General features: G+C 40.6%; 1 protein-coding gene across 1 annotated transcript; it reads left to right on the forward strand.

The window, feature by feature from the left end:
- Positions 1-20700: 20700 nt before the first annotated feature.
- Positions 20701-26532, forward strand: oaz2a (ornithine decarboxylase antizyme 2a). Its single transcript, XM_085412814.1, is given in 5 exon segments — positions 20701-20765; positions 20767-20847; positions 22658-22830; positions 23892-23977; positions 24993-26532. Coding segments are annotated over 5 exon segments (519 nt in total). The 5' UTR covers positions 20701-20720; the 3' UTR covers positions 25127-26532.
- Positions 26533-26804: the final 272 nt, after the last annotated feature.

Consider the following 26804-nt stretch of genomic DNA (forward strand, 5'->3'; position numbering starts at 1 on the left):
GCCTAATCTTGAAAGTAGAGATAGTGTCTGTCTCCCGAATCCAAACTGGAAGCTGGTTCCACAGAAGAGGGGCCTGAAAACTGAAGGCTCTCCCTCCCATTCTACTTTTAAATACTCTAGGAACAACAAGTAGGCCTGCAGAGCGAGAGCGAAGTGCTCTAATAGGGTGATATGGTACTACAAGGTCATTAAGATAAGACATTACTGCTAACATCACAAAAATCAACCGTCAGATCCTCCTGAGATACTCTTCTTCGCTCACTTGGGGCATCCAATCCACTGGTTTCCTGAGTGGTGCCTTCTCTTTGGAAGTAATACATAACAACACCATTCATTTATGAGAAGTCATGTGTTTGTCATAAAATCTCAATTTTCAGGTTGTTTCCTATAGAAAAAGCAATTTGTTCATATTGATATTAGTTTAAATAATGCAGTGTTTAAAATGCAATAATTTCCCTTCATTTTGCCTTTATTCTCATGGTATGGTCATATTTAACCTAAAAAAAAATCTAAACAATATCCTGAGCATGAAGGAACCTTAATGACAGGAGTGTACTGCTTCACGTCAGCCAACATATAGCCTTGATTCAATGGCAATACAAGCCTTTAAGTGGATCTGTGTTAGCTAGATTTTTATTGTAATCTGCAACCATCATGTTTGGATTCGAGGGTTTTCACTTACTTTAAATAACCCTTGGTCAAACACCATCAAAAATCTGTATATTTCATAACATGTTCTGGATGGCAGCTTCCAGCCCATGTGACTTTCTGAAAGAACATTCTGGAAACATCTTCTCAAAAACAAAAGCGGACAAATACAGCTTCCTGCGGACGCCTACACGCTCTGCTCCATTGTTGACGAGGACCTCGCCCACAACAATCACTGTCATCATGATTTCCACGGAAGATTTGGCAAAGATCGGAGTTCTTATCCAAACTCCAAGAAATGCTGTCCCAAGATCCCAAAAAACACAGACGACGCATTGAGACAAAAGAAAGAAAAAATAGAAAATGAGGAAAGTTACATATTTGAACCTGAACTTCATAGAGTCGTTGTGTTTGTTGTGATACCCTACACAAGTAAATCTTCCGCCCATAAAGATGGGACGCTGCCAATGAGGAACAATGGAAACTTTAATTAGATCAAAACTTTATTCAGGGATTATCCGTGCACGCTTGCATTCCTGTGTGTCCAAGAACACAATCGCGTTAAGACATTAGCTGTATTCTTGTCTGTTCGGTAGGTTGTGATAACAAGTTTAAAGGCACTAACCCTGACAGGTACATAAATTCACTGTTCTGATTTTTTTTGCCTCCAAACAACGTGCATATGGAAGTATAATCAGGATATTTTCTATAATCTGATCTGACTTGGTCATTGATCCTTGTGCAGGCTGCAATGTGAGATCATGAAATTACAAAGAATTTCAGTACAGTAACTCATGAGCAACTGACAGTAACATTTATAAACAGGTGGATTGTAGACATTCATTTCTGAACTCTCGTTTTGAAGCCTTGAGATTGGTGTTTTCACTGTCATCATCTTGGTTTAAAAGAAAAACCCACAAAAAACCAACAAACAAAAAAATCCTCTAATCAAACCAATGATAACGATCCATTTTGAAACATAGTATGACCAATATTTACAAACTAGACTAAATTTTTGTTCCATATGACATAACATGAGTGACATGAGCCCATAACCTCAGTAAAAAAGTGTTTACAGACGTCAGGTCAGAACGGAAACTTGTGTTTTTATTGCCATGAAAAAAATATATATAGCTGATCTACTCCATCTGTGAATGTGTAAGTTCAACTGTTAGCATGCAACCTCTTTGTTTCCCACTTAGCCACGTCCACATTGAACTACTGAGACACCTACAAAGGAACATGAGAAATTATTGTACAAAATCATGTTTTCTGATGCAGGCTGAGAAGCTGACTTTGATGGTTTCAGCTGTGTTTTGATTGGAAGATGGAAGTTGGATTACGATCTGGAAATTGATTTAAAGTTATTTCAAGTAACTTTGAACATTTTGGCTGATTGCTAAAAAAAAAGCGTTTACGTACATCTTCTATATACAGTGCTTAATCCCTATGTTGTTGCTTGTAGTGTCTTTTAAAGGGTTATATTAGTTTGTCTTTTGTTTAGTGTATTTCTTCATTTTTTGCAAATTTAGTCAAAATGCAAAATGCTAATAGTCAAGTAAATGTTATGTGAATCATAAACACCCTGAGCTAGAAAACCACTTGTGATTGGTCCTGTTTTCATTCTGAAACTTCAACATCTGGCAGCAGGAGGAGTCTCCTGTAGCTGCAGTACTCACTCCCCACTGAGCTGCTGCTGAATATTTCATCCTCAAAGCAGAGATAGAGTGTCCCGAGCTCTTCACGAGATCTACCCCTTTATCTTTAGTGTGAGGAGTGAAACACCACGTCAGCAGTGTCGGTCTCAAACAGCATCAGGACGACAGCTTGAAACATGAGACGTGCTTTGTTTTTCAGTCAGACTCTCATATGAAACTCTGTGATACTGCACCGGAGTTCATGAAGGTCAGTGGAGGGACATTTTGTCCTGCAAACTAAGAGGTTTAAAGGTCATCTGAGATTGAGCCCAGGCTCAGATTCCTTTTCGCTGCTGTGCGAATGTTTTCGTCAAATAAAAGACAGAAACGTGAAAATAGTTTTTTGTATTTTAATATAGTACTTTTTTTGGTTAGGTCATATAAGTCTCTCCTGTGTTTCTTAAATCTTCCAATAAGCTTCAATCTACCCCAAGCATGTCCTGTTTTCTTTCTATATTATGCAATGTAATATTTCTAAACACACGTTAAACAGTCCTAAAGTACCAGTCTGTCTGTCCACTGAATGAGGTTTCTTCATCCCCCAGGAACTGCCTGCATCTTGCCATATGAGGCCAGGCATTGTCGTCCACCAGGAGGAACCCATGACCCAGTCTGACAATGACTGCAAGGTTTCATCCTGATAATGGCAGGCAGGGTGCCATTGCCTAGCCTGTAGAGATCTGTTAATCCCTCCATGGATATACATCCCCAGACCATCACTGACTCACCACCAAGCCTCTGGTTGTTCTTATCCTGTTCCTCCTTTTACAAAGAAGAAGATATCGGTCCTACTGATGGGTTAAGGACCTTCTAAGGTCCTTCTCCTCGAGTGCTGCCTATCTCCTGGAATCTTGAACAATCTTGAAATTTTAGTGGGAGACACAACAAATCTTGTGGCAATGGCACCCCGTCTGCTAATAAACTGGCATGATTATCACTTCAGGACTTAAGAGTTTAGCTGAACTGATGCTACACTCTGATTAAAACCTGTCCCTTTAATTTTTTGAGTAGTGTATCAAATTGAAATTGCATTTAAGACTAACACAACCACGTTCTAGTGTCTTCAACCTGGCTCACTAGAAATGCATGCCACAGTTCACAAGGGTGAAAAGAGTGAGTATAAAATAGGAGTCAGAATGAAGGCGGTTAAGCTAGTCAATGAACTTTTGCTTGCTAACTGTAACATTAGCATCAACTTATTAAGTTATCCTTTAAAAAATACAAAACTTACTGAAAAAAACTGTATGTTCTCAAAACTCTTTCTAATCTAATCAGGAATTTGAACATTTGACCAACTGATAAAATGAACTTAATCTGTCATTCTCACTATATTTAGTAAAATCTAGTATATTTGAGGTAATTTCCAGCTGCTAACATAGAGACTATACTCCGCCACCAGGGGGCGACTAGCATGTCATCGTTCATGCAGTCTGTGGTGAAACAGGAACAGTTCAATCTAGTATGCTAATGTCATCTTATATGTTAACTCTGTTCCCTCTGTCTTCACCTTCCTGTTAGTTATCTGTTTTTACCTGAAAAGACTGAACTTTTGTTTAGTTAAACTGAAGCTGCAAACACACGACGTGCAAGTGAGGTTGAACCACTAATCAGTGTGACTCTAAACTTTATTGTTCTGCCACATTCCCCATAAAGTCACACTGGTTCTTAGCTTGTCATGTGGAAACAGCTGCAGCCCACCAGTGTTTGAGTCAGAAAACAACATAAATAGGTCAGTAGGGGAAAAGTGTCCCAGCGCATTTCTTTGCATTACAAATAACGAGGCCAAGAATTTGAGCTCTGCCTGGGTGTTTGTTTGCCGTCTCAGCGTGAAAGAAATGAAAACGTCCGACTTCTGCCTGATACAAAAAATAGGCCATCAGTCTATGGGTCTCATTACAGTATGGATTTATTTATAAGCCTGATCGATATTGTAAAGCATGTTTGATATATATTATCTATGTTTTTATTACTCAAATGTTTATTTCTTAGGATGTAAGCGTGAATGCCACAGATGTGTGTGGTTTCTTTGCTTTTGCTTAAGATACTTTCATTAATGTTTTAAAAATGTACAGCAAGACCCAAATGCAGGACACAGGAGGCAGACGTGAACAAAATAACAGCAGGTTTGGTCACCTGCTGGCTCACTGAACTAAACCGGCACCTTAATTGGCTTTATTTTTAAAGTGCCTGATCCCAACAGTCACCTCAAGACCCCTTAAATTGTAATGCAAAGAAACCCCCACCAAGAATCAGATCACCCTCTTTGAGCAAGCACTTGTCAACTGTGGGAAGGAAAAACTCCCTTTTAACAGGAGCAAACCTACAGCAGAACCAAGCTCAGGGAGTCAGGGGGTCACTGACTGTTCCCCAGGCCGGTGTGACTTTGGCCTTATGCACTTAGACTTAGGTGACCATAGACTGCCACCACCAAAATGGTGGGCATGGTAATGTCACATAGTTACCTAATCACTGAGTTTGGAATTTTAAAGATAAAGAAACATATAGCCAATAAAAAGAAACAGAGATGATCCCGCGTCAGTGCTTTCCTACTCCTTGATTCAAATTTCTATGAGCAAAGTAAAATTCTGCTCATCTGTCACTTATTCACGCAGAACCAAAGGAAAAATTCATTCATGAGCCCACATATAAATGCTCCCAATACAAGCACAGACATTACTAATGAAAAATGACCTACAGCGAAATGTAAACACACTCTGATCAGTTAATATTATACATGGGAAACAACATCAGCATCCATCCATTTACCCTGTTTGTGGCATCATACCCAGAACAGGTTTGACCAAGGAGACAATGTTATGCTATTTCAGCCATGTTTAGTGGGTTATAATTTTCTTTTTAAATCTCCATCACTCACAGAAGAGGAGCTAAAGACTAAGAGATAAATTTCACACTTGAGATTTTAACTCCACATTTTAAGCTGCCTTCACTTTAATGCCATTACAACTAGGGCTGGGCGATATATCGAGTTTTTTTTTAAAAATATCGATATATTTTCATACGAGATATAAGATGTGACAATATCGTTTATATCGATATAGTCTATGTTACGTTATAATTATACTTGTGGAGCCGCAGGTTTGCCTCTCTTTCGTCCACTTTTGTCTCTACGCTGCGTTACTCGGCCTCGCCTCTCCTTCACTGAACACAACTCCGCCTCCCCCATAGCTTCACCTGCAGGCAATGACAAGATGAAAGCGGAAAATCTCCGTTAGCGAGTTACCGTGCGTGGGGCTGGACGGTGTCAACGTGTTAGCGAGCTAACCGCGCTAACGAGCTAACCGCGCTAACGACATGCAGCCCGGAGGGGCTGCACGGCCTAAAATCCTTTCATTTTCTCAGAAATCGACAGTGCACCTTATGTATGAATTCTGGTTGTGCTTACTGACCGCGAACCGATTTTATGTGGTACACAGCGCTCAGCAATCTGTCAAAAAATGTTTTAATATGACTTTGCTAAGCTACGGAGTTGCACCGCTTGATGGATTGTCAGAGGACTACGGCTACCGAGGAGGAGCCTCGCGGAGTGATACGTGTTCAGAGACCTGTTCAGAGACGTGGTGCAGCTGTGAAATCTGTCTCTTTGTTATTACGCTCAGCATCTATTAGTTTACATTTTGACTGCACAATTGTGAGCTTTTTGTTATGCACAAAAACAACATTGTTTTCTTTTATTTATGGACCATGATTATTTAATAAATGCTGATAATTTATTTTTGAGTAATTTCTTCATGTACATCTACGCTGTATGTAAATAAAAGTGCCCGTGTGACAGCTGGGACACAGTGTGACTAAGAACTCTCTTTTTGTTCTTAACTTATGGCTTAAAAAAATAATAATATCGAGATATATATCTTATATCACCATCCAGGTAAAAAATATCGAGATATGAATTTTGGGTCATATCGCCCAGCCCTAATTACAACTTATATAACATTCAGATTTAGTGTTTCTTGGAATTTTTATTGAGAAAAGCAATGAGCCGTGCCGTAAAATGCTCTGGATACTGTCATTTACACCACAGGGACTCCACAACAGGGTTTCGCACACGGTTACATCACGACAGAGCTGTTTCATGGTGGTTGGCGGGGGGCAATGACCCCCCGTGTCCTCTGCTCGTCCAGACAGGCCGGACCTCCGACAGTAACGCTGTGATGTGCCAGGATCAAGTAGCCTGGCTGCAACTATCTTGTTACTAATCTGATAATCTGTTTGGCACAGGAGCTGTTTTCCATTCCTCCTTACATAACTGGGTCTATGTTGGGATTCATACTGGGCCAAGATGACCACTGAGAGGGACAGACTATCACTTTTACAGGAAGAGCAGGGCTTTGCCGTCACTTTAAGGGGGTGTAAGTTAAATTTGTCTCTTTCTTCAGAAGGGGTCAGAGGTCAAAGTCATCTATAATGTACAGCTCTAGGGTGATTTGGAGCATCATGATCTGCACCAATGACAAGTAGGATCTCCTTATATCCCACGTTACCACATGGCTTTATTGACTCTAGACCTAAAGCTGTTGATGATACTGTATTTTCAGTCTGTGTGTGTGTGTGTGTGTGTGTGTGTGTGTGTGTGTGTGTGTGTGTGTGTGTGTGTGTGTGTGTGTGTGTGTGTGTGTGTGTGTGTGTGTGCATCAAAGCATGACTACGATTGTAAGAATGAGAGTTCAATTGCCAGAGTGTGAACAGTGTTCAGCCAGCTAGACTGTGTGATATTATTTGTTCAAATTGATTCATCTTTGTAACTAATCTTAATCATTGTGGTTTTGCAATACACTGCAGTGCAGGAGATCGGGGAGGAGTATCATCCAAGAAGGCATTAGTTTAATTCTGGCAACGCTGCATTTTGCCTGTGTGTAAAGTCGGTGACTTTCTTTTCTTAAAAGAGCTTGTAAGCAGAAACTTTAGTCAGGGCCTGAATAAGGTAATCCTGAAGAGTATTGATTTAAAAAGAATAAAAACTAAGAGTTTTGGTCAGTCTCTTTGGGAAAACAACTCAAGAAATACTAAATGTATATAAAGATAATTGAAGGACATTTAAACTACATTTTAAACTATAATATTCCACAATATTATCAGGCAAATGTTTTAAACCTGCACTTAAGTAAATGTAGAGGCATCATAACTAGTTAAAAACAGATATGCTCTAGTCTAGTCTATAAATGTACATTAATTTCTTCAGACAGGATACACACTGGATGAGTGAAACCTGACCCTAATAAATTAACCTGAGTAACTCTAACCCCAGACTTTATTATAAGGCCAAATTTAAATCCGATGGAGTTTCAAAGTGTCACTGCACACCAGCTCGTACTAGCACATGTTTCCAGAGGGACTTTGATGGTGAGATATGTCATAATGTCTCAAACTCCCCCTCTGCTTACTGGTTAAGCAAACGTATTTAACCTCCTAGGACCTGGCGTCCACATATGTGAACATCACATTTTGGGTTATTTAGACCAAAATACTCAATTTTGCTCTACAAGGGCCTGATATCCACTTACGAGGACGTTATACTGCTACTGTTCTATCAAAATTTTAAACGAATATCCTCATATGTGGCTCTGATTTTTCATAAAAACAACAATAAGGTAAAAAAAAAAAAAATCTGGTAATTCTTTGTTTTTACATTAATTGGGCCCCAATATGCCCAAATATCAAAGAAAAATTTAAAATGCAGAGTTCGGGTCTTAGGAGGTTAATGCAAATATAGTCATTGGTTGGAAAAAATAGTGGTTACTTATGTTAAACTGGAGAATTTTTCTTTGTGTGCTTCTTATGTAACTGGCTGGGCAAGGAGAGGAGAGAACCTGCTACAGTGTGCGTGCTTTACCTTTAACGTCAGTGTTATTTACATGTCAGGGTGCACCTTTGCGGTATAACTGGTTTGAGCGAGCTGTCGGAAAACACGAAAATAAGCTTCTTATCTGATGAGCACTTTTGTTTGAATCATTTTTACACATACACTGGAGGGTGAGACTTCAGAGAAGACATTTTTAAATTTTAGTTTTTTATTCCCTTTGCTGTTTTGTTTTTTTTTTAATCAGGGATCATTTCTTTCCTCTTGTCTTTCTTGTTTTCTCTTTCCCCTCATCCCCCGAAGAATTTGCAGCAGGTGGCCGCCTCTTCCTGAGCCTGCTGCTGCTGGAGGTGTCTTCCTGTTAAAAGGCAGTTTTTACTTCCCCACTGTTGCCAAGTGATGGCTCATAAGGGGGCTTGGTTGTTAAGAATTTCTCCAGAATACTGTAGGATGTACCTTACAGTATAAAGCAACGTGAGGTGATTGTTGTTGCGATTTGGCACTGGCAATGTAAACTAATCTGCATTAAAGTGAATTGAATTGAACTGATCTTTGCAAACCTATGCCAGGTTACCTGTTCTTTTTAGAGAGAAGAGCCTTTAGTGGTCAACTTTTCCACGCAAGTCTTGTTCACTCATTGACTTTTTTTTCCAATTTTACTGTCATGAGGCCTGCACAGGAAATCTGGTTGCATGCTTTGGCATGAGTTTTAAAAAATCCTGCAAAGCAAACGCTTAGCTGCTGCTCTACCTATGCAGACCTACCTAGCTATATATGACAAAGTGATTGCCCCTTATTAACCTAATAAGTTGCTTTGGAAACCTTGGCAGCTTGAGATAACTCTTTACTGTCATTGCACAGTAATTCGTTGTACTATTGTACTAGGTACGACTGTGCAATGACAATAAAGAGTTATCTCTAGCTGCCAAGGTTGCCACAGCTACTTATTAGGTTAATAAGGGGCACTTGTTATATATAGCTAGGTAGGTCTGCATAGGTAGGTAGAGATTTTTCCTTAATAAATAAAATCATTATTTAGAAACTGCATTTTGTATTTACTCAGGTTATATTTGTTTAGAATTAAAATTTGTTTGATGATCTGAAACACTAAGCTTCTTAAGATCTGTTTCTTCTTAAGATCTAAGCTTAATTTCCAACAGAAAAGAAAGAAGAAAATAGGGCGAATACTTTTTAGACAGATCTATAGGCGTGTAAGGACGTTAAAAGTCTTCTTTAAAACATCCATATGTGAAAAACTTAAAATGTCTTAGGAAAGATAAGTAACAAGTGAGAAAACTTGAGGAATATTGCTAAAATTGCTCCTCGGCTCTTTGGCCTATGTCTTACAAAAAAGGTGAATTAAGGGAAGGAAGCAGAATAAAAACAAAGAAACAGAAATGACACATCACGACTCTCATTTAATTTCATCCGTGATTAGTTTTATTCGGCGCTTTAGTCTGTTTTTGTCGGTTTGTTCACTTTGTTTTTGTTGAGCTGGGGGGAAAAAAAACCTGCGAAGAATACCCATGATGCCTCGCGCGACTATAAAAGCGCCGTGTTTCGTTTGCGGGCTGCAGCAGTGTAGTTGTACCGTCGGGTGGTGGTTTCATCTACAGAAAGTGGAACTACAGACTTAACAAACACCAAGTTTGCTCCGAGTCCCCGAATGGTGAATACATCTGCGGAGTTTTTGTTGAACAGTGATTGCTTCGGTTGTCATAAAAGAAGTAAATATCCGCGTTTCCTCGAAGCCATCATGTTGAACACCGAGGAAAGGTATGAGGATGTTTGTTTTTCTTTATCGACATACTGAAAGCAGATGTTTGCGCTGCTGTCAGCTGCTCATATTAACGCTGTCTCTGTGTTAAAGGCGCTTAGTTTGTAAAACAAAAACAAACAAACAACCAACTAGTTAGCACGGAGCTCAGTTAGCAAGGCTGGAAGCATCTAGAAATGATTCCCCTGACAGATGTCGAGCCACTGTAAACACAAGGAGCTGAAGGTTTTAGGTTTATGATATTTACCGAGCAGGTTAATGGCGAATTTTATTACCGTCTTTAAAAAATAAGCAGGACAAGTTCACCCAGACGTTTCTAACAGTGTTAAAGCTGCTTTATGCCACATTTACACGGTATTTTTCCCGCTGTATAAAGCAGGTAAGCATCCACTAACTGTGAGCTATACGTGAATTCAATTGTACGCTGTTTTATTGTTGGAGGTGGAGGTCTTTAAGGCCGTGAAAGCCCCCTTACACCACTTTTTAGCTTTCTTCCGGGAGCAAACAAGTTGATTCTTGTTATTGAAAATATAGGAACTATAGGCCTGCATCTGCACCTTTTTTTTTTTTTAATTTGTGTTTTGTGCTTAGTGTTTCTTCCTTAGTCGCTAGAAGTTAATGAGCTCCAACTGTGAAATTTTCTTAAAAAAACAAACAAACAGCCAGACCCAGACTATTTTAGTTGGTTCACAGATTTCATATAGTTCATATTAATTTTTTAATCCAACTCCTTAAGTGATTACATTTCCGGATGTAATGTACTCCTCACCTTATTTCAGTAGAAAGTTAGTAGCCCTAACAGATTATTGAAGGCATTTTTCCAGCTAATTATTTATTTGGATATTTGCTGTTTCCAATCCTGGAATCATTTAGATGACTTAGTTTTCCTCCACTTCTAATAATATCACTGTTTTAATTGAATAATAGAAACATCTCGTTTTATAAGCTGATAAGGTCTTTATTGGGGGAACCTCATGACATTTTTCCTAATGGGGAGTTCACCTACTATTAAGTAACTGAGCAGATTTGTAGGAAGCAAGATGCCTTTTAGCTGGAAAATAATCAGTGCTCTCTGGTGGACAAACCATGTATTGGAGATACTACTGTTTTTTTTCTTCTTGTTTTTCTTTCATGAACTCTGATATTTTTCCTTATTACCCAACACATGCACTGATTTATTTCTGTGTAGACTGCCAGGGTGTCAGCTAAGTCTCACTGAACTGTGGGAAGTCTGGACAGTTATTTTGAAAATAAAATAAAAATAACAATTAGTGGCAGCGTGTGTGGTTTTGTTTGTGCCTGGTTTTCCCCACCTCTGTGTGCATAGTGATATGCAAGCGCTAAGAGAATTATATTATCTTCACTTTATCTGGAGTGTGTAGTACAGTGGCTGTTCAGTGAGTGTTTACACTGGTGGTGTTTTGCACCTTATGTTCCTGCTATTGCATCATCATAGTCCTACAGGGATTTGGTGTCTTGTCTTTTGTTATGCAGCACCCACCTGTTTAACCCTTGTTGGGAGTGATTACAATGTTAGACGTTAAATAACTATTTGACCTTTTGGTTAAATGAGCATTTGCAGCATTTAATTGTAGCCTGTGTGTTTTCTTTGTATGCCTCTGCCCTCAAACAAAAAGAGAGCGAAACAAGGCCTGTTTTTGTCCTGTGTGTTTATCATCTGACACGCAGAGCAGGGAGAAGGCAGAGGTCCATTGATGCTGTGAGCCAGAGCAGTGACTATATTAGCTCTCTGACTGCTATGGCCTCGTCAGCAGAAGGCATGCACTGGCCTACATTAGAGCAGTTGCATAACCCCATTCTCTCCCCTGGTTCACTTCCCAAGAATCAATGGAATCTGCATGTGGAAAGTGTCTAGGAGTGCATTCACTCGGAAACGGCTGGACTTTCTAACCTGTGCTACCTGAGTGCACTAAGTGCCTTTTTAATTCAGTGGTTCTGGGCTCTGCGCTGTTTGCTGGTATATCCTGGATCAGTCATGTTCAATATTTCGTAACAAAGCCAAAACTGTGCCAAGCAGCATCAGCTGACATCTGGCTTTAACAGCCGCCGGTTTTATAGTTGTCCGCAGGGAGTTGGTTACATAAACAGGACGAATTCCTAACTGCCAGCATGAAACAGACATTGATGGTTTTGAAGCAGTTGGAGATGAAATGCTTAATCACATAGGTCATTTAGCAGTAATAAGTAGCAGTTATTATTCTTAATTTGTCACGCAAGATTTTTATTTTTTTGCTTTGCTTGTGCTCGCTTCTCAGATTTAAGAATGGAGTATTTTACCACAGTCACTGTCAGCCTGTTACCCACAGGGTTTGAACTGTTGGCTGGACTAAGCATGAGATTGAAGATGGAGATTGTGATGAGAAAGGTTGCTTAATTTGTTTATTAATTACAGCTTAATTACACCCCCAGCTAATGCGGGGGTGGGCAACTCCAGGCCTCGAGGGCCGGTGTCCTGCAGGTTTTGGATATTACTCTGGGTCAACACACCTGAATCACATGATTAGTTTGTTACCAAGCATCTGGAGAACTTCAGGACATGTTGAGGAGGTAATTTAGCCATTTGAATCGGCTGTGTTGGATCACACATCTAAAACCATCTAAAACCTGCAGGACACCGGCCCTCGAGGCCTGGAGTTGCCCAGCCCTGTGCTAATGTCATTTTTGGGGGGGTCACACTGAGTAAAAAAAAAAAAAAAAGCTGATTCATTAAATTTTGGGCATTTTAAATGTCAGAAAGTTGGATTATCCACAATATGCTCATTGGCTAGTGGCAGTCAGTTGTTAGCTATTGCATTTTCTTGATTTATGGTGTCACTGGATATTATGCTCTTGCAGCTGCGGACACCTTTTTTCGTTAGATTCACATTTCAAATATGCAAGTATGTCAGTGAGAGTGGCTCATTGGAAAATGCTCTGCCTTTACCTACACTAATAAATATATTATTATTGCAAGTGTCAATAAAATTATGTGTATGTAGTATTTATTTTTCTGTGTTCTCAGCCCCACCCCGAAGATCCACCCATGTCTCATCAGATATGATGGTGACGGGGAAAAAACGGTTATTTTGAGGCTTCATATTAGGACCAATGGTTTGTTCAGGTTTGTTACCAGCCCCACTTGCATGGCTGGTATTGATTTCACCTTGTGCGGCTGTATATCGTTGAGAGAACTTGTGGTCCTGTAGATGCCTTTGACTGCTGGCACAATCTCAAATACTTTGGTGGATGTTTGTGTTGGTCTGTTGACTTGTAGATCAACTGATTTTTGTGACTGTGACTGTATCATAAAACTTTACAGGTCTGTAGTTGAAATCAAAAGTAAAAGGTCTGATTATAGATATGGTTTGATAAAGTGGCTGCTGGTGTTTTCTGTCATGAAAGGGGTCTCAAAGTCCCTCTGATTCAGCTGCAGTCTGTGCGCTCTCTGTCAGCCACAGAAATACTGTAGTAGCAGAAAGGCAGGCACTTAATGAGATACCCATCCAATACACAAATTCCCTCAAGTCTTTTGAAGCAGAAACACCCTTTTTGCTGTTGGATAAATAAGTTGATGTTTTATGTCAAACTGCTTGCACAACAGGCATGAGCATGCATACTTTTCCCTTTAGTCATGGTTCAGTTTTGTATGTCATTCTGAACATTTAAGACCATTTGTCATGGATAAAGACAACACTACAAGTATGATAAATCAAGATAGAATTTAATAATGATTTGTATAAAACATAAATGGCCCCACTGTCATTTTTCTGGTTAAAATAGCTCAGTTGCTTAAGGATTGAAGGTCGAGGAGCCAGGACATCGTGTTTCACACTGAACTGTAGAGCTGCTCCAAGGCCCGGTGTGAGATAAATAAGAATTATTTAAACTGTGAATCATCCAAAGGTACTCTAATCCAACAATAAAAAATGTGGAGCAGAAAATTAGCATAATGGGTCATCTTTAAGCAACTGCAATGCTTGCATTCAGTGTTGCAGAGCTGCTAGTGCAGATACAGGCTTTTACACTTGTATCTGAATGCATATCTCATCTCAAATGCACATCCTGTCATTATCATCAGCAGATGCATTCATTAATATATCTGTTATCTTGTTAATATAACAAGCTAAAATCTTCTGATTGTTCGGATTGTGTCCTTCAGCTCTGTTTTGAACTGTGGTTAAATATTGACCTTATGTGTCGTGTTCCTGAGTAACAAAAACGTTACATTTATGTCTCCACTGTACTTCACTGTTTGTCTGATGATTTTACTATGAAACATGTTCAACATACCCAGGATTTATTCACTTTTCTGGCTTTCCCACCCTAAAATCAGAACTGAAGGCAGCAGTCAGACAAAGGTGATCGATAAATGAACCCATGATTTCCCAGTGTAGTTTCTATAAGAGGAGGTGTGACATCATATGACCAGTCAGAAACACAGAAGGGGCTGCTGCTAGCAGAGCAGCTAATTTTTAATTTTTTAATTAAATCTGGTAAAAATACTGTGCAAGATAAGACTTGTGAGTATCATAGCTCTACCTTTAAGACACGGGACAATCTGATAGATTACAGTAAATGACTGTTTAGATGTTCAGCCCAGATTGCTTTTAACAGTCTGAGAGCCAAAACAAATCAAGGTTCATTTTGTATTCAGTAGTAACTTGACCAACAATTTGATGACTGCTAAGTTGCGCACGTAGGGAAGTAACATGTGAAACAAACAGAACTTAAGAACGCATTCTCAGAAAATCATCGCAATTCAGGTTTGTTTTTCATGATGTTTGCAGAAAAGGTTATTGAGATTGGTCCAACTGTTACGGAGAAATGGGGTACAGACATCTATATAGATAATACACCATTTAAAATGAATCTTGGGTTAAATCTGAAGTTTCTAGCACCGCTTCAGCACATACAGTTTAGGTGCAGGGGTCAGTTCTATGTTTTGGCAGAGACGCCTCCTTTCACGCTGACGTTTCAGAGCACGTGTGCCTTTCCTGTTTCTCGATATTTCTCCGACATGTTGCTCTGACAGACTTACTGGTGTCGGCAAAAGTCTAAGGACTGTCCTTATTTTCCTACAGTAAATAGTTGTCCATGTGTAAGACCTAAAGCCCTTTCCCAAAGCTTTTCTGGAGCCAGGAAGCTTGTTTATGTTCAGTGTGGATTTGAGTCGAGTCGTTTTCCATGACTAATCTTGTAATTACAGCGTTAAAAGTTGGTTTGGTGTGTCTTGGGCTTCTTGGAGGACCTGCCAGAAAGCTTCCTGTTTTGGTTGAGTTGTGTGTTTTTTGGCTTTTAGCCAAACTCTGGATCAACTGCCTGTCCAACCCGAGGTATTCATCCCCGTGAAACAATTCACCTGAATCAGTTCTCATAACAACTTGCACCTCAGGAAGCGCAAACTGGCAGTGCAAGCGTTCATCCGCTTTAAAAATAAAATAATAAATTCTCTTGAATACAAACATACTCTCACCAGTCCTGCCAAAATGATGATAACGCATCTCTCTGCAATACACAGATGATCCTCACTAGCAACTTAATGCAGCACAGGCTTGTGAACGTGCTCAGTCTTCACATTAATGGTCTACAGAGCATAAAGTCAACCTTCTGGAAAAATGTAAACTAAATGGTGTTTTTGTCACTTGTGATTTGTTGGGAGACGACTAAAGGCCACAGCCCTTCAGCTTGAGTGGCATATTGGGATAGGAGGGTGTAGAGGAGGGTGTTTAGAGTGTGGCTGAAATGTCAGAGGACAAGAGCGTTGGCTTTCAAAACAAGCTGGCATTTCCATCAAGGGCAGACTGTCTGAAAGGGAAGATGGAAAAAGAAGCCTGCCTTGGCATCTTGCTCTCTCTCCCTCCATCTGTGTCCTACCTGTTGACCCAAATACAGTCGGTATCAGTTTTGTTTCTGTGGAATCGACATGCTCTATTGATGAAGAGTCTATGACCAATTTTTATAGATTACGTAACGATTATTTAAAGAAACTGAGTAACCTCCAGTTAGAGGGTCCTAAAATTTTACCCACTATAATGCACTGGCACATTTCCTGTGCACAGCTAAGCACAAATAATGAGACGAGCAAACAGAGGGTGTGTGCAGCAGACATGAACAGGCATAATACGCTTTGTTTTCCATTGCTCTGTAGCTCTGTACATCAGGTCGTGGGGGTAACCTGTTTGGTCTGCAGGGAAACTGTGGCACCTCCCTCTCATGAAAGGCACATGCTTGTTTGATACATGTGACTGTTCTGTTGCACATGACTTGGATATGTGTGTATACTTGCAAACAGATCAGTCCATCTGATGCATGTTTAAGAGAGAACGTGTCAGGTTTCACTGGCAATCGGGGACAGAATTGAGTCAGGCGCTGTTGCATAGCTGTCTACCTAAAGTTTGACGCCATGAGGACCGGGAGCCCTCCCCGTGTCCCAGCCCGACTCTGGCAGCGCCGGCCGTCTGCCAACGTCTGGTGTGAGATGCACGACTGTAACTCGAAACGCAGACCATGCTTGTTTCCGAAAGCCATGAAGGCTATTTGCAGAGGTGTTTACAGATCATGCGCTTATTTATGATACATTCCCTCCACTGCATGTGGTGGCTCTTTGAAGCTGTAATAAATCATCGGCTTTAATTCTGTCAGTGACAGACTCGCTGTAAACAAACAGCCCATGGAGGAGAGTCCATGAACTGGAGCTCAATACGAGCAATTTAAGAGTTTGTAGCTGGTTTGCATCACATGATTGATATTCAGACATTTGTGATTTTAATTTACTTTGAATTAGGGCTGGGCCATATCACATACCGTTCACGGTAATACCGGTATAATGTTAGGCAATGATAAGAAAATGAAATATCGCGATAAAATCTGGGTAAAACGCGCATGCGCAGTGCCTTTGTTTACATATGCACATGGCGGCGACGCTGAATGAGAAGAGCGTTTAATGAAACGGATGAACCAGAATTGGTTTGTAAAAATGCTGCAACTTCAGTGGTGTGGAACTGGTTTAGCTTTCGTCCATCAGATACACAACAAAGCACTATTTTTGGTAGAGCATGCTAGTGGGCCGTTGTTATTACCGTATTTTTTGGAAAATATGGCACACTTAAAATCAATCCTTTGAGTTTTCTGAAAATCGACAGTGCCCCTTATAATCCCGTGTGCCTTATGTATGAATTCTGATTGTGTTTACTGACCTCGAAACGATTTTATGTCGTACACGGCGCTCGGAAATTTGTCAAATGTTTCAGTACGACTTTGCTAAGCTACAAAGCCGCACCGCTTGATGGATTGTCGGAGCATTACGGCTATCATAGGCAGGAGCCTCGCGGAGTGATACGTACTGTGCTTCAACATAATATTACCGTATTGTATGTGTATAACCTCTTTTTAAGTTTTGTGGATATTATACATGGTTATGCTGAGGATATGTTGGACAATTTCCACTGGAAATGCCTTTTGGTTAAACTGTCAACAAGGAATTTACATTTGCACTGCAAATTTTTTATATAACTTTAATGCACTTAAAAAAAGCTGCTTGTGTAAGTGAAAATACATTCATGGGTTTTGTTTGGGTTTTTTTGCACTAATAAAGTTGTGGAGTTGTAAAGTATTTTGTGTACAGGGAGTGCAGAATTATTAGGCAAATGAGTATTTTGTCCACATCATCCTCTTCATGCATGTTGTCCTACTCCAAGCTGTATAGGCTCGAAAGCCTACTACCAATTAAGCATATTAGGTGATGTGCATCTCTGTAATGAGAAGGGGTGTGGTCTAATGACATCAACACCCTATATCAGGTGTGCATAATTATTAGGCAACTTCCTTTCCATTGGCAAAATGGGTCAAAAGAAGGACTTGACAGGCTCAGAAAAGTCAAAAATAGTGAGATATCTTGCAGAGGGATGCAGCAGTCTCAAAATTGCAAAGCTTCTGAAGCGTGATCATCAAACAATCAAGCGTTTCATTCAAAATAGTCAACAGGGTCGCAAGAAGCGTGTGGAAAAACCAAGGTGCAAAATAACTGCCGATGAACTGAGAAAAGTCAAGCGTGCAGCTGCCAAGATGCCACTTGCCACCAGTTTGGCCATATTTCAGAGCTGCAACATCACTGGAGTGCCCAAAAGCACAAGGTGTGCAATACTCAGAGACATGGCCAAGGTAAGAAAGGCTGAAAGTCCGACTCAGACGCCAGCAAGGTGGAGGTGGAGTACTGGTTTGGGCTGGTATCATCAAAGATGAGCTTGTGGGGCCTTTTCGGGTTGAGGATGGAGTCAAGCTCAACTCCTAGTCCTACTGCCAGTTTCTGGAAGACACCTTCTTCAAGCAGTGGTACAGGAAGAAGTCTGCATCCTTCAAGAAAAACATGATTTTCATGCAGGACAATGCTCCATCACACGCGTCCAAGTACTCCACAGCGTGGCTGGCAAGAAAGGGTATAAAAGAAGAAAAACTAATGACATGGCCTCCTTGTTCACCTGATCTGAACCCCATTGAGAACCTGTGGTCCATCATCAAATGTGAGATTTACAAGGAGGGAAAACAGTACACCTCTCTGAACAGTGTCTGGGAGGCTGTGGTTGCTGCTGCACGCAATGTTGATGGTGAACAGATCAAAACACTGACAGAATCCATGGATGGCAGGCTTTTGAGTGTCCTTGCAAAGAAAGGTGGCTATATTGGTCGCTGATTTGTTTTTGTTTTGTTTTTGAATGTCAGAAATGTATATTTGTGAATGTGGAGATGTTATATTGGTTTCACTGGTAAAAATAAATAATTGAAATGGGTATATATTTGTTTTTTGTTAAGTTGCCTAATAATTATGCACAGTAATAGTCACCTGCACACACAGATATCCCCCTAAAATAGCTAAAACTAAAAACAAACTAAAAACTACTTCCAAAAACATTCAGCTTTGATATTAATGAGTTTTTTGGGTTCATTGAGAACATGGTTGTTGTTCAATAATAAAATTATTCCTCAAAAATACAACTTGCCTAATAATTCTGCACTCCCTGTAGTGTCAGTTATATCGTTATCGCAAATTTTCAAATGTATATCGTGATAAATACTTTTGGTCATATCGCCCTGCTCTACTTTGAATTGTGGTAACAGGTTTGAAGCAGTGAAGAACTTTCTATATATAACCATGCAGACCACTGAGTCTCAGGTTAAAGGCCACAGTGTTGCAGTCAGGCTGTTTCTGCTTCTGAGTTTGATGCAAATATACAAAAACGACTGTAGGAGTTTCTGTTAAGCTATGTTTAATTATGTAATTTAAGTTTCTCTTTTTTCCAAACCTCAAAGAAATGTTAAAACTTACTTTATTTGGCCACATGCATGAGAACCTATATGGGGAAAACTGTATAAAGGCAAAGTTCAGTTCTGGGTTTCTGGCGAAGCACCATCTTTACAACTAGTTGCACCCAGAAACTGCTAGCAACCTCCAGTAATCACATGTCAGAATTCATTCTTCCATAGCAACCACTGGTTGCCAGGGTGCTGCAGACCAGACTCTATGCCTGTGTGACTGAGGCCTTACTGAATGAAGAGAAACTAGCACAGCAAATATCAGATGACCTTGAAGTAGCTCATTATAACAGCGTGAAGTACAGTAGAAGGACACTGGTGACACTTGTTGGGAAATGCTTGTTGTGCTTGCAGTAACATGACCTGTCACAAGCTGATTTCATTTATACCGACTGTGTGAGGAGCCTCAGGAAAAGACAAAAGCGTTGCTAATATTTGGTTGCTGTAAGTGAGACAAATGCAAAAATGTTACCACATTTATATCAGGCCTGTTCAACTCATTATTCTGCTATATTTTATTATTTCTTTAGCTTTTAATTTGTAAAGTTAGTAAAGCAATGTTTATAGCAGCATCAGGCATAATTCTTCACAGTGAAGAATTGATACACTGATATCTGATCAGAAGTTGGAATGAAGCGTCCTCATTTTTAATGAGCCTAACATCTCTGAGGTAGAATACGTTTTTAAAAAAATTAATAAATGTCAGCAGTGTCAGGTTTTCCACATTCCAGTGTGTCTACTAAGCGTGTTGAGTAATTAAATGCTGAATCACACTTCACAAGGCTTTCCAGTAACCACTTCTCGCCCCTGGGCAGCAGGTTTGACATCCCTGGCTTTAAATGGATCCAACAAACGAGCGGGCAGTATCGTGCTAAATCTCGTTCTGCGAGCTTGTTGCTACAGGTGCTTCATAGTTGCTAGTTATATGAACATGCTTAATGAAGTTAAAATAAGGTGTGTGTGAAGTAACAAGCTAAGAGGTTTACATCAGCAGTGGATCATTAGCCATTAGTCATGAGTGCCCAAGTTTCACTTCTGTCTGTCTGAGTTAGAGATGCCCTGCAGTGTTGTAAGTGCGTGAAAGCATTCCCATAAAACTTCATTTATCTAGCTGTGGTCTTGGTGATTAGTCACTCTGCAGATTTTAATAATGCACTCTGGTTTCTCCTCATTCGCTGATGGTTTCTGTTTTGCTCTGTCAGGTATAAGGGTAGATCGAAGAGCGCCAATCGTTTCCATCCAGTTTAGTTTGGCAGGTTTGCAGCTCTTCATTTAAGTTTCTGTGAAGTACAGTCACAGTAAACAAGAACTTTAAGGCAGGAAACATATGTCTCGAAAACATTTCCATCTCACTATTTTGTGGCAGTTGTAAAAATTTATACAAAATTGTTTTGTTTTTTTTAATTTACACGAGTATTGAAAAATGTTTCTCCATGCTTCTCTCTGCAGTTCCTGGTTAGGGGGGTCTCTGATGCCATGCTCCATCCCTCAGGCTCCGGGGCCTCTGTGGTGCTCCTGATGCCCCTCACCCACAGCTGAAGATCCCGGGTGGGCGAGGGACGGTCAGGGATCACTCTCTCGGCGTGCTACTGCACAAGGTGAAGGTCCTCAATATTTCACACAGAGCTATAGTCCAATTTTGTAAATCATCTTCTCCACGTGTGGCCACTCTAACCAACACACATGCAAAGTGGTGCCATAATGCAGCGGTCCCCAACCCCCGGGCCTCGGACCGGTACCAGTCCGTGAGTCGTTTGGTACCGGGCCGCGAGAGTTGAGGCTCAGGTGTGAAATGTATGGTTTTCAGGGTTTTTATCGGTTTTCAGCGTTATTTTGTTATCGTTTTTATCGTTAACTCTGTTTTCCTGGGTCTTTTCACGTGTGTTATGAATAAATCATCTTTTTTTTCAGTACCGGTACTAGTTTTATTTTGTTGTATTTTTCCGCGACACCTTAAAGGCCGGTCCGTGAAAATATTGTCGGGCATAAACCGGTCTGTGGCGCAAAAAAGGTTGGGGACCGCTGCCATAATGCATGCAAAATATCAGCCTCTTAATGCTGCTGTGGTGAGAGTCCTACATTAGTCATCAGGGTCTTTATTTCAGATTAAATTGGGTTTAATAAAACTGAATGGGGTTTAGGGGGTAAACACTGGGGGAAAGGGTTGGCACGTGTTGCTGTAATTCACTATAAGCTTTTCTGTCATAACTGTTAAGTGCTTCACCGCTCAAGGTCATTTCTGACTCACTGAGCCAAACACAGGAGCGCCTGTCTAACGAGTTATACCCTCATTTCCCAAAGTTGTTTTATTTAAAGCTAAAAAAAAATCCTTTAATCTGCTCGTCTGCACCTGCAGTGGATTTAACAAAATTATTGTAGTCCTCTCTCCCCCGGACATGCTCAAATGGTATGTTTGCCATGCAGAACACAAAAAAGCACCCAAGTGAAAATGTATACTTTTATAGCTGTCTCATATTTGTGAACTTCTTGGGTGGGGTTGCACGCAAACTCACAAACGATAGAGAGGAAACAACAGTGTTTGTGTGTATGTCAGGTTGCTCCCCAAACATGTGACTGACTCTCAGGAGGATTAGAGCTTTAGGATCAGGCAGATCAGTCACAAACTGTCATTAACATCTTCATCTGTGCAGAGTGTGCAGCCCTTTCTAATATTACTGCTTCAGCAACAGCACAGAATGCTGAACGCGTTCACACTTTCACTTCTATTTCGGCACACGAGAGTCATGCATGACTATTTAGAGTGACGCTGCTGATCAAAGGTCCTGAAATGGACAGCATCCTGTGAAGGGCAGCTATTAAAAAACGAACCAAGACTTTACCTTTGCTGTTTGCCATGCTTTGGTTTAGTTTCAGTTTCATGAAACAAAGATCTGTGCGCCACTAACTTGTTGGTAAAGACAAATGGTTTGCTAGTTCACAGAAGATCACACTTGTCTGCTGCTTCTTTAACCACTTCCTCTTTAACTGGTTTCATTTCAGCACAGTTCTCAGACAGAGAGAAGTCTTCTTCAGACTTTTGCCAAGCTTTCAGCCTCCTGGCATGTTTACACTTGCTGCTTCACCCTCGCACCAAAAGTGACACCACAGCTGGAGGCGTGTGCTGCAGTTTGATGTTTCAGCTTTTGTTCACCCCTCAAACTTTCAAAACGTTGGCATGCACAGCCAGGATAAAGATGTGTACGCGTGGATGTGATATTCCTGCTAGAACTCAGATTCCCAAAAAAACAGAGTAGGAGCTTGAAAATATGCCCCTTTATGGAGGAACCGGGTGGGGGTGGTGTTTGTGTTTATTGTCCTTAGAAAGTGTATCATATAGCATCTCACTCTGGTTTCACAAAGCTGGATTAGGATCTATTCTAAATCTCTTCTTCCTCCCTGTGCCTCCAGGATGAAAAGTTAACTGTGACTCAGGCCTCTTCAGTGAGTGGGAGCTCTACTCTGCTCCGCTTCCACTACCAGCTGAGCGAGCGCCGCTCAGCCGCCTGGGATACAGCTCTATCAGGAGACAGCCTCTTTCTGGAGATTCCTGCTGGACCTTTGGTGGAGGGCAGCAAGGAGGGGTAAGTTCAAGAGGGATATTGTTAGAAAAGCACAAAATGCCAGACCTGACCAACACTGTTCTTTGACAATAAAATGTGACTTTAATAAAGGAGAACAGAGTTTATAAGACGATCTTTTAAGTTCCAACTTTCCTCATTTTATTGTGGTTTAATAAGAAGCCACCCTGCTTTTTATTTGCTGTTGTTAAAACTCTAAACTGTCTCATCAGGAAGAAATTTCTGAGTCATTTTCAGCTTTGCCTCAGATGTGTAGAAGCATTTTAAGCATAATGCAAAACATTGTTTTTGCCTCTTCCTATTCCACTTTTAGTTTCAATGGAAGTTCAGGTTTAAGTTTGGAGGCTGGAGAGAGGAGAGTTTGGGTCCCTCACAGGACACATTTTTCTACATTTGTTATATTTGAACTGTTAGTTATTGTTGGAAACTACAAGATTAGGTTCATTAACCTGTCATTGTTTGTGTTAGAGTACATTTTCTGGCATTTTCGAAACAATTTTTCTTGCTTACTGAATACAAAGTCGTGACATGAAAAAACTGGACACTGTTAAGACAGAAATGGCTTTTGTGAATCTTTCATATTTTACTGAGTCCAGCAGAAAAACGAGCAAAACACAAGCTCTTCTTCTTCTGGAGTTCTGGGTCATAAAGCTGCTTAAATGGGACATTTCTTATGTTGGTCTAGTTTTAGAAATGTTGACATACTGTCCCAGTGTTCTCCACCAGAGCAGGTTTTATGCCAGGATGTAAGTTGTTTATGAGAAGCTATTTATCATGGTGCTTCAAATCTACTACAAATTAAAAGGCTGTGCTAATAAGTTTCTGCTTTTAGAGCCTGGCTTTGTGTTTGTCTGTAATCAATGGTGGGACAGAGTAACCTTGCCTGGTGCAGGCACCCTGCCAGTCCTAAAAACAGCCAGCTTTGCAGCTGCCACTGCATTATTATGTAAAGTTGCAGTGCTTATATAAAAGAGGGGGGGAAAAATACTCTGTGCGTCATCCCCGCTCGTCTCTTCCCTCGCTTAGCGGCTGACTCTGTATCTCTGTGTTCATGTCATCCACAGGCTCACCGTGCTGCTTGAGTTTGCAGAAGAGAAGCTCAAAGTTAACTACGTCTTCCTGTGGTTCCATAAAAACAGAGAGGATCGATGTAAGAGCTCCTGTTATTTTAAAATGCACTTCCCTTGTTCTTTCTGAAGCACGATTTGCCTTTGCCAACCACTGTATACTGATGCAGAGACCTTATCCAGGTGTACAGCCAATAGTAAGAGTGTATAAATACAGTGCTAGTATTCATACGCTATCAGTGCTACTAGTTTTTTGTGTATTCTTAACAGTTACACGTTTGGACAAAGATAACAAGAGTAAATACAACATTTTTAAATGGTTTCATTTATTAAGGGGGAAAAAAAGCCCCCTATGCTTTGGTATGATCTTAAACAGGCCACTCAGTGTGGTGGATCCGAAACAATTCTGCAAACATCAGTGGGCCAAAATTCCTCCACAGCGCCATAAAAGACTCATTGCCAGTTATCACAAACGCTTGATTACAGTTTTTGTTGCCAAGGGTGGCACAGCCGGTTATTAGGATTAGGGGACAATTACTTTTTCACACAGGGCCAGGTGAGTCTGGATGACTTTTTGGCCTAAATAAATGAAATCATCATTTACTGAGAGGTGCTTATGCACAAAGACTGGACCACTTAGAGTCAAGGTTAACACTCCAACTCAGATCATTTAATATTTGCAGTTCCATTATATTTTCCTATATTAGAAAAGTATTAAAGAAGGAATCTGAGCTAGAATATGAGGCTGGTGTGAGTCTCAGTGTAAATAAAAAGGAGACCTTATCATATGTTGGTTTGAGCAGTATATCCCAGCTCCTTAAAAGATACAAAAACTACTTTTTTGAGGTTTTCTCCAGTGAATTATCAGAAAAATGGATAGAATATCCAGTGTTCCTGTGTCAGATCTTTAAATGGAGCAGTGTTGCTATTGAAATAAGATAGATAGATAAATAGATATAGACATAGGAAAAAAAATGAGATGTTTAGCTTCACATTCTGAGACGTGGAGTTGGCACAAAATTGATTTGGTTGCAGTTTTTAGGGCTTAAATGTTACCTCAACAAATACACTGAGCGTTCTCCCTCATTTCCTCTCCAGTGTCCATCATCAAGACGTTCCACTACATGGGCTTCGAGATGGTGAAGCCGGGTAACCCCATGGTACCTGCCCGGCCTGATTTGGCCTTCATGGTTTACTCTCTGGAGAACAGCAGCAGCTCTGACGAGGAGTGACTGTCACATTATCCCTGACGCCTCCCTTTCCCACCCTCACCCCCCCTCTCCTCTCCTTTCCACCGTTTTTATTTCCTCTTCAAACAATCGAACCTGCCTCAACTTTCCCTCTGACACACCTCTCCTCCCCCTCCTCTACGAGGTGTCACTTTTTTTTTCTTCGTTTTTTTTTCTCTTAGACTTATTTTAAGGAGGTGTTCAGGAGCGGCAGCGTGTCTGTGCGAGAGAGCGCAGACACTGCTGCTTCACCCTCCTATCTCCCCTTCTCTGAAGATAACCGTATTGTGAAGAAGCAGCATAGCTTGAACTAAGTTGTCACATGCAACGTGGGGATTTTTTCTTTTCTTTTTTTTTTTCTTTCCTGCTTCCTCTCTCGGCCACATTGTTTATGCTGCGGTTGACAGGACAACCAACTGCTGGACATCCAGGAGAATGTTAAAGTTCAACATATCTCTCCTGACAGCTTGTAACGTTGCAGAAAGGAGACTTTGTGTTTTTGTGTGCTGTTTATCTTAAAGCTGTGTTGATGGGGGAAGCCTGGGGTGTGGTATGGTTTTACTTTATAATATAGACGATGATCTGTTACATTTAGCATTAAACACATGTAAACGTTTCTTTAATCTTCCTCAAATGTGTCGAGGCATCATTCCAGCACGTCACTCACACTTCTTCTTTCTTTTTTTTTCCTGCTCTAAACGATTTAGCTACAAATGTGGAAACACTCTGTTAGTGTTTGCAGTAAGAAGCAGCGAGCCTGTTCAATGCCATCGCCTTCACCTCTCCCCCGCCCACTAATTATGTCAGTGAGTTGCTAAGAATCTGGAGAAAGAGACGGCTTCACTTCACAGAAGCAGATCCTCACAATTTGCGATGACATTTAAGTCTGAGCGTCCTGGTTTTCATAGAACGTGACGAGCAGCCATAATTTGTGCGTTTTTTTTAAGACGTAATTGTCAAACAAGCTGAGCAGACTCGTGTCAGGCATTTCTGATCTGGAGATGTCACATTTTGAGAACAGAACAATCGGCTTTGTGACTCAAATATGATAAAGGTGCAATGAGAGGCCGGAAATGACGCTCGTTCAGTCCCGCAGATTCTTCAGCACCGCCTAAAGTGTTGATCGAAACTGGGTTTTCAGTGCCTCAAGATGAGAGTGCGAATGCTTCTTACACTCAAGTCTTATTGAAGGAATGTGTCCATTTTTCACCCCAGTTTCAGACGCATGTTAGCTCGCCATCGGGGTACAAGCAGGGACTCTTCAGGTGCTTATCCTATATGCAAGAACGGTTAAAAGGCAGGCGCTTTTAGTTTTTATTTCTTTTTTCCATTTCAGACTTTGGTTTTATGGTTTTAAGTACTCTGAATAAAACGCCAAAGAATTCAGTTTGTCTACAGTCAGTTCAAATCCAGCTAATCTGAACCTAGCTTGTGTTTATGTAAAGCAATATTAACCTACATTCCCCACGTCAGCCATACTTCCTGTAACATGACCGTCTGTCCAGTGTCTGGGTGAGATGGGGCAGGGCCTTGTTTTTGTTTTGTTTTTTCTTCTGTGTTCACATCATACCAGTCTTTATTGCTACTGATTGAGCCCTGACTATAAGCTGTTAGGAAATGTCTATATGAAGTTTTCCAGAGGTATATTTTTATGTATATTTCTCTATGGTGATAGTTTTAG

This window comes from Rhamphochromis longiceps, linkage group LG7 (genome assembly GCF_057381845.1).
Source record: "Rhamphochromis longiceps isolate RC_006_pf linkage group LG7, R_longiceps_female_GT1.1, whole genome shotgun sequence".
NCBI lineage: Eukaryota > Metazoa > Chordata > Actinopteri > Cichliformes > Cichlidae > Rhamphochromis > Rhamphochromis longiceps.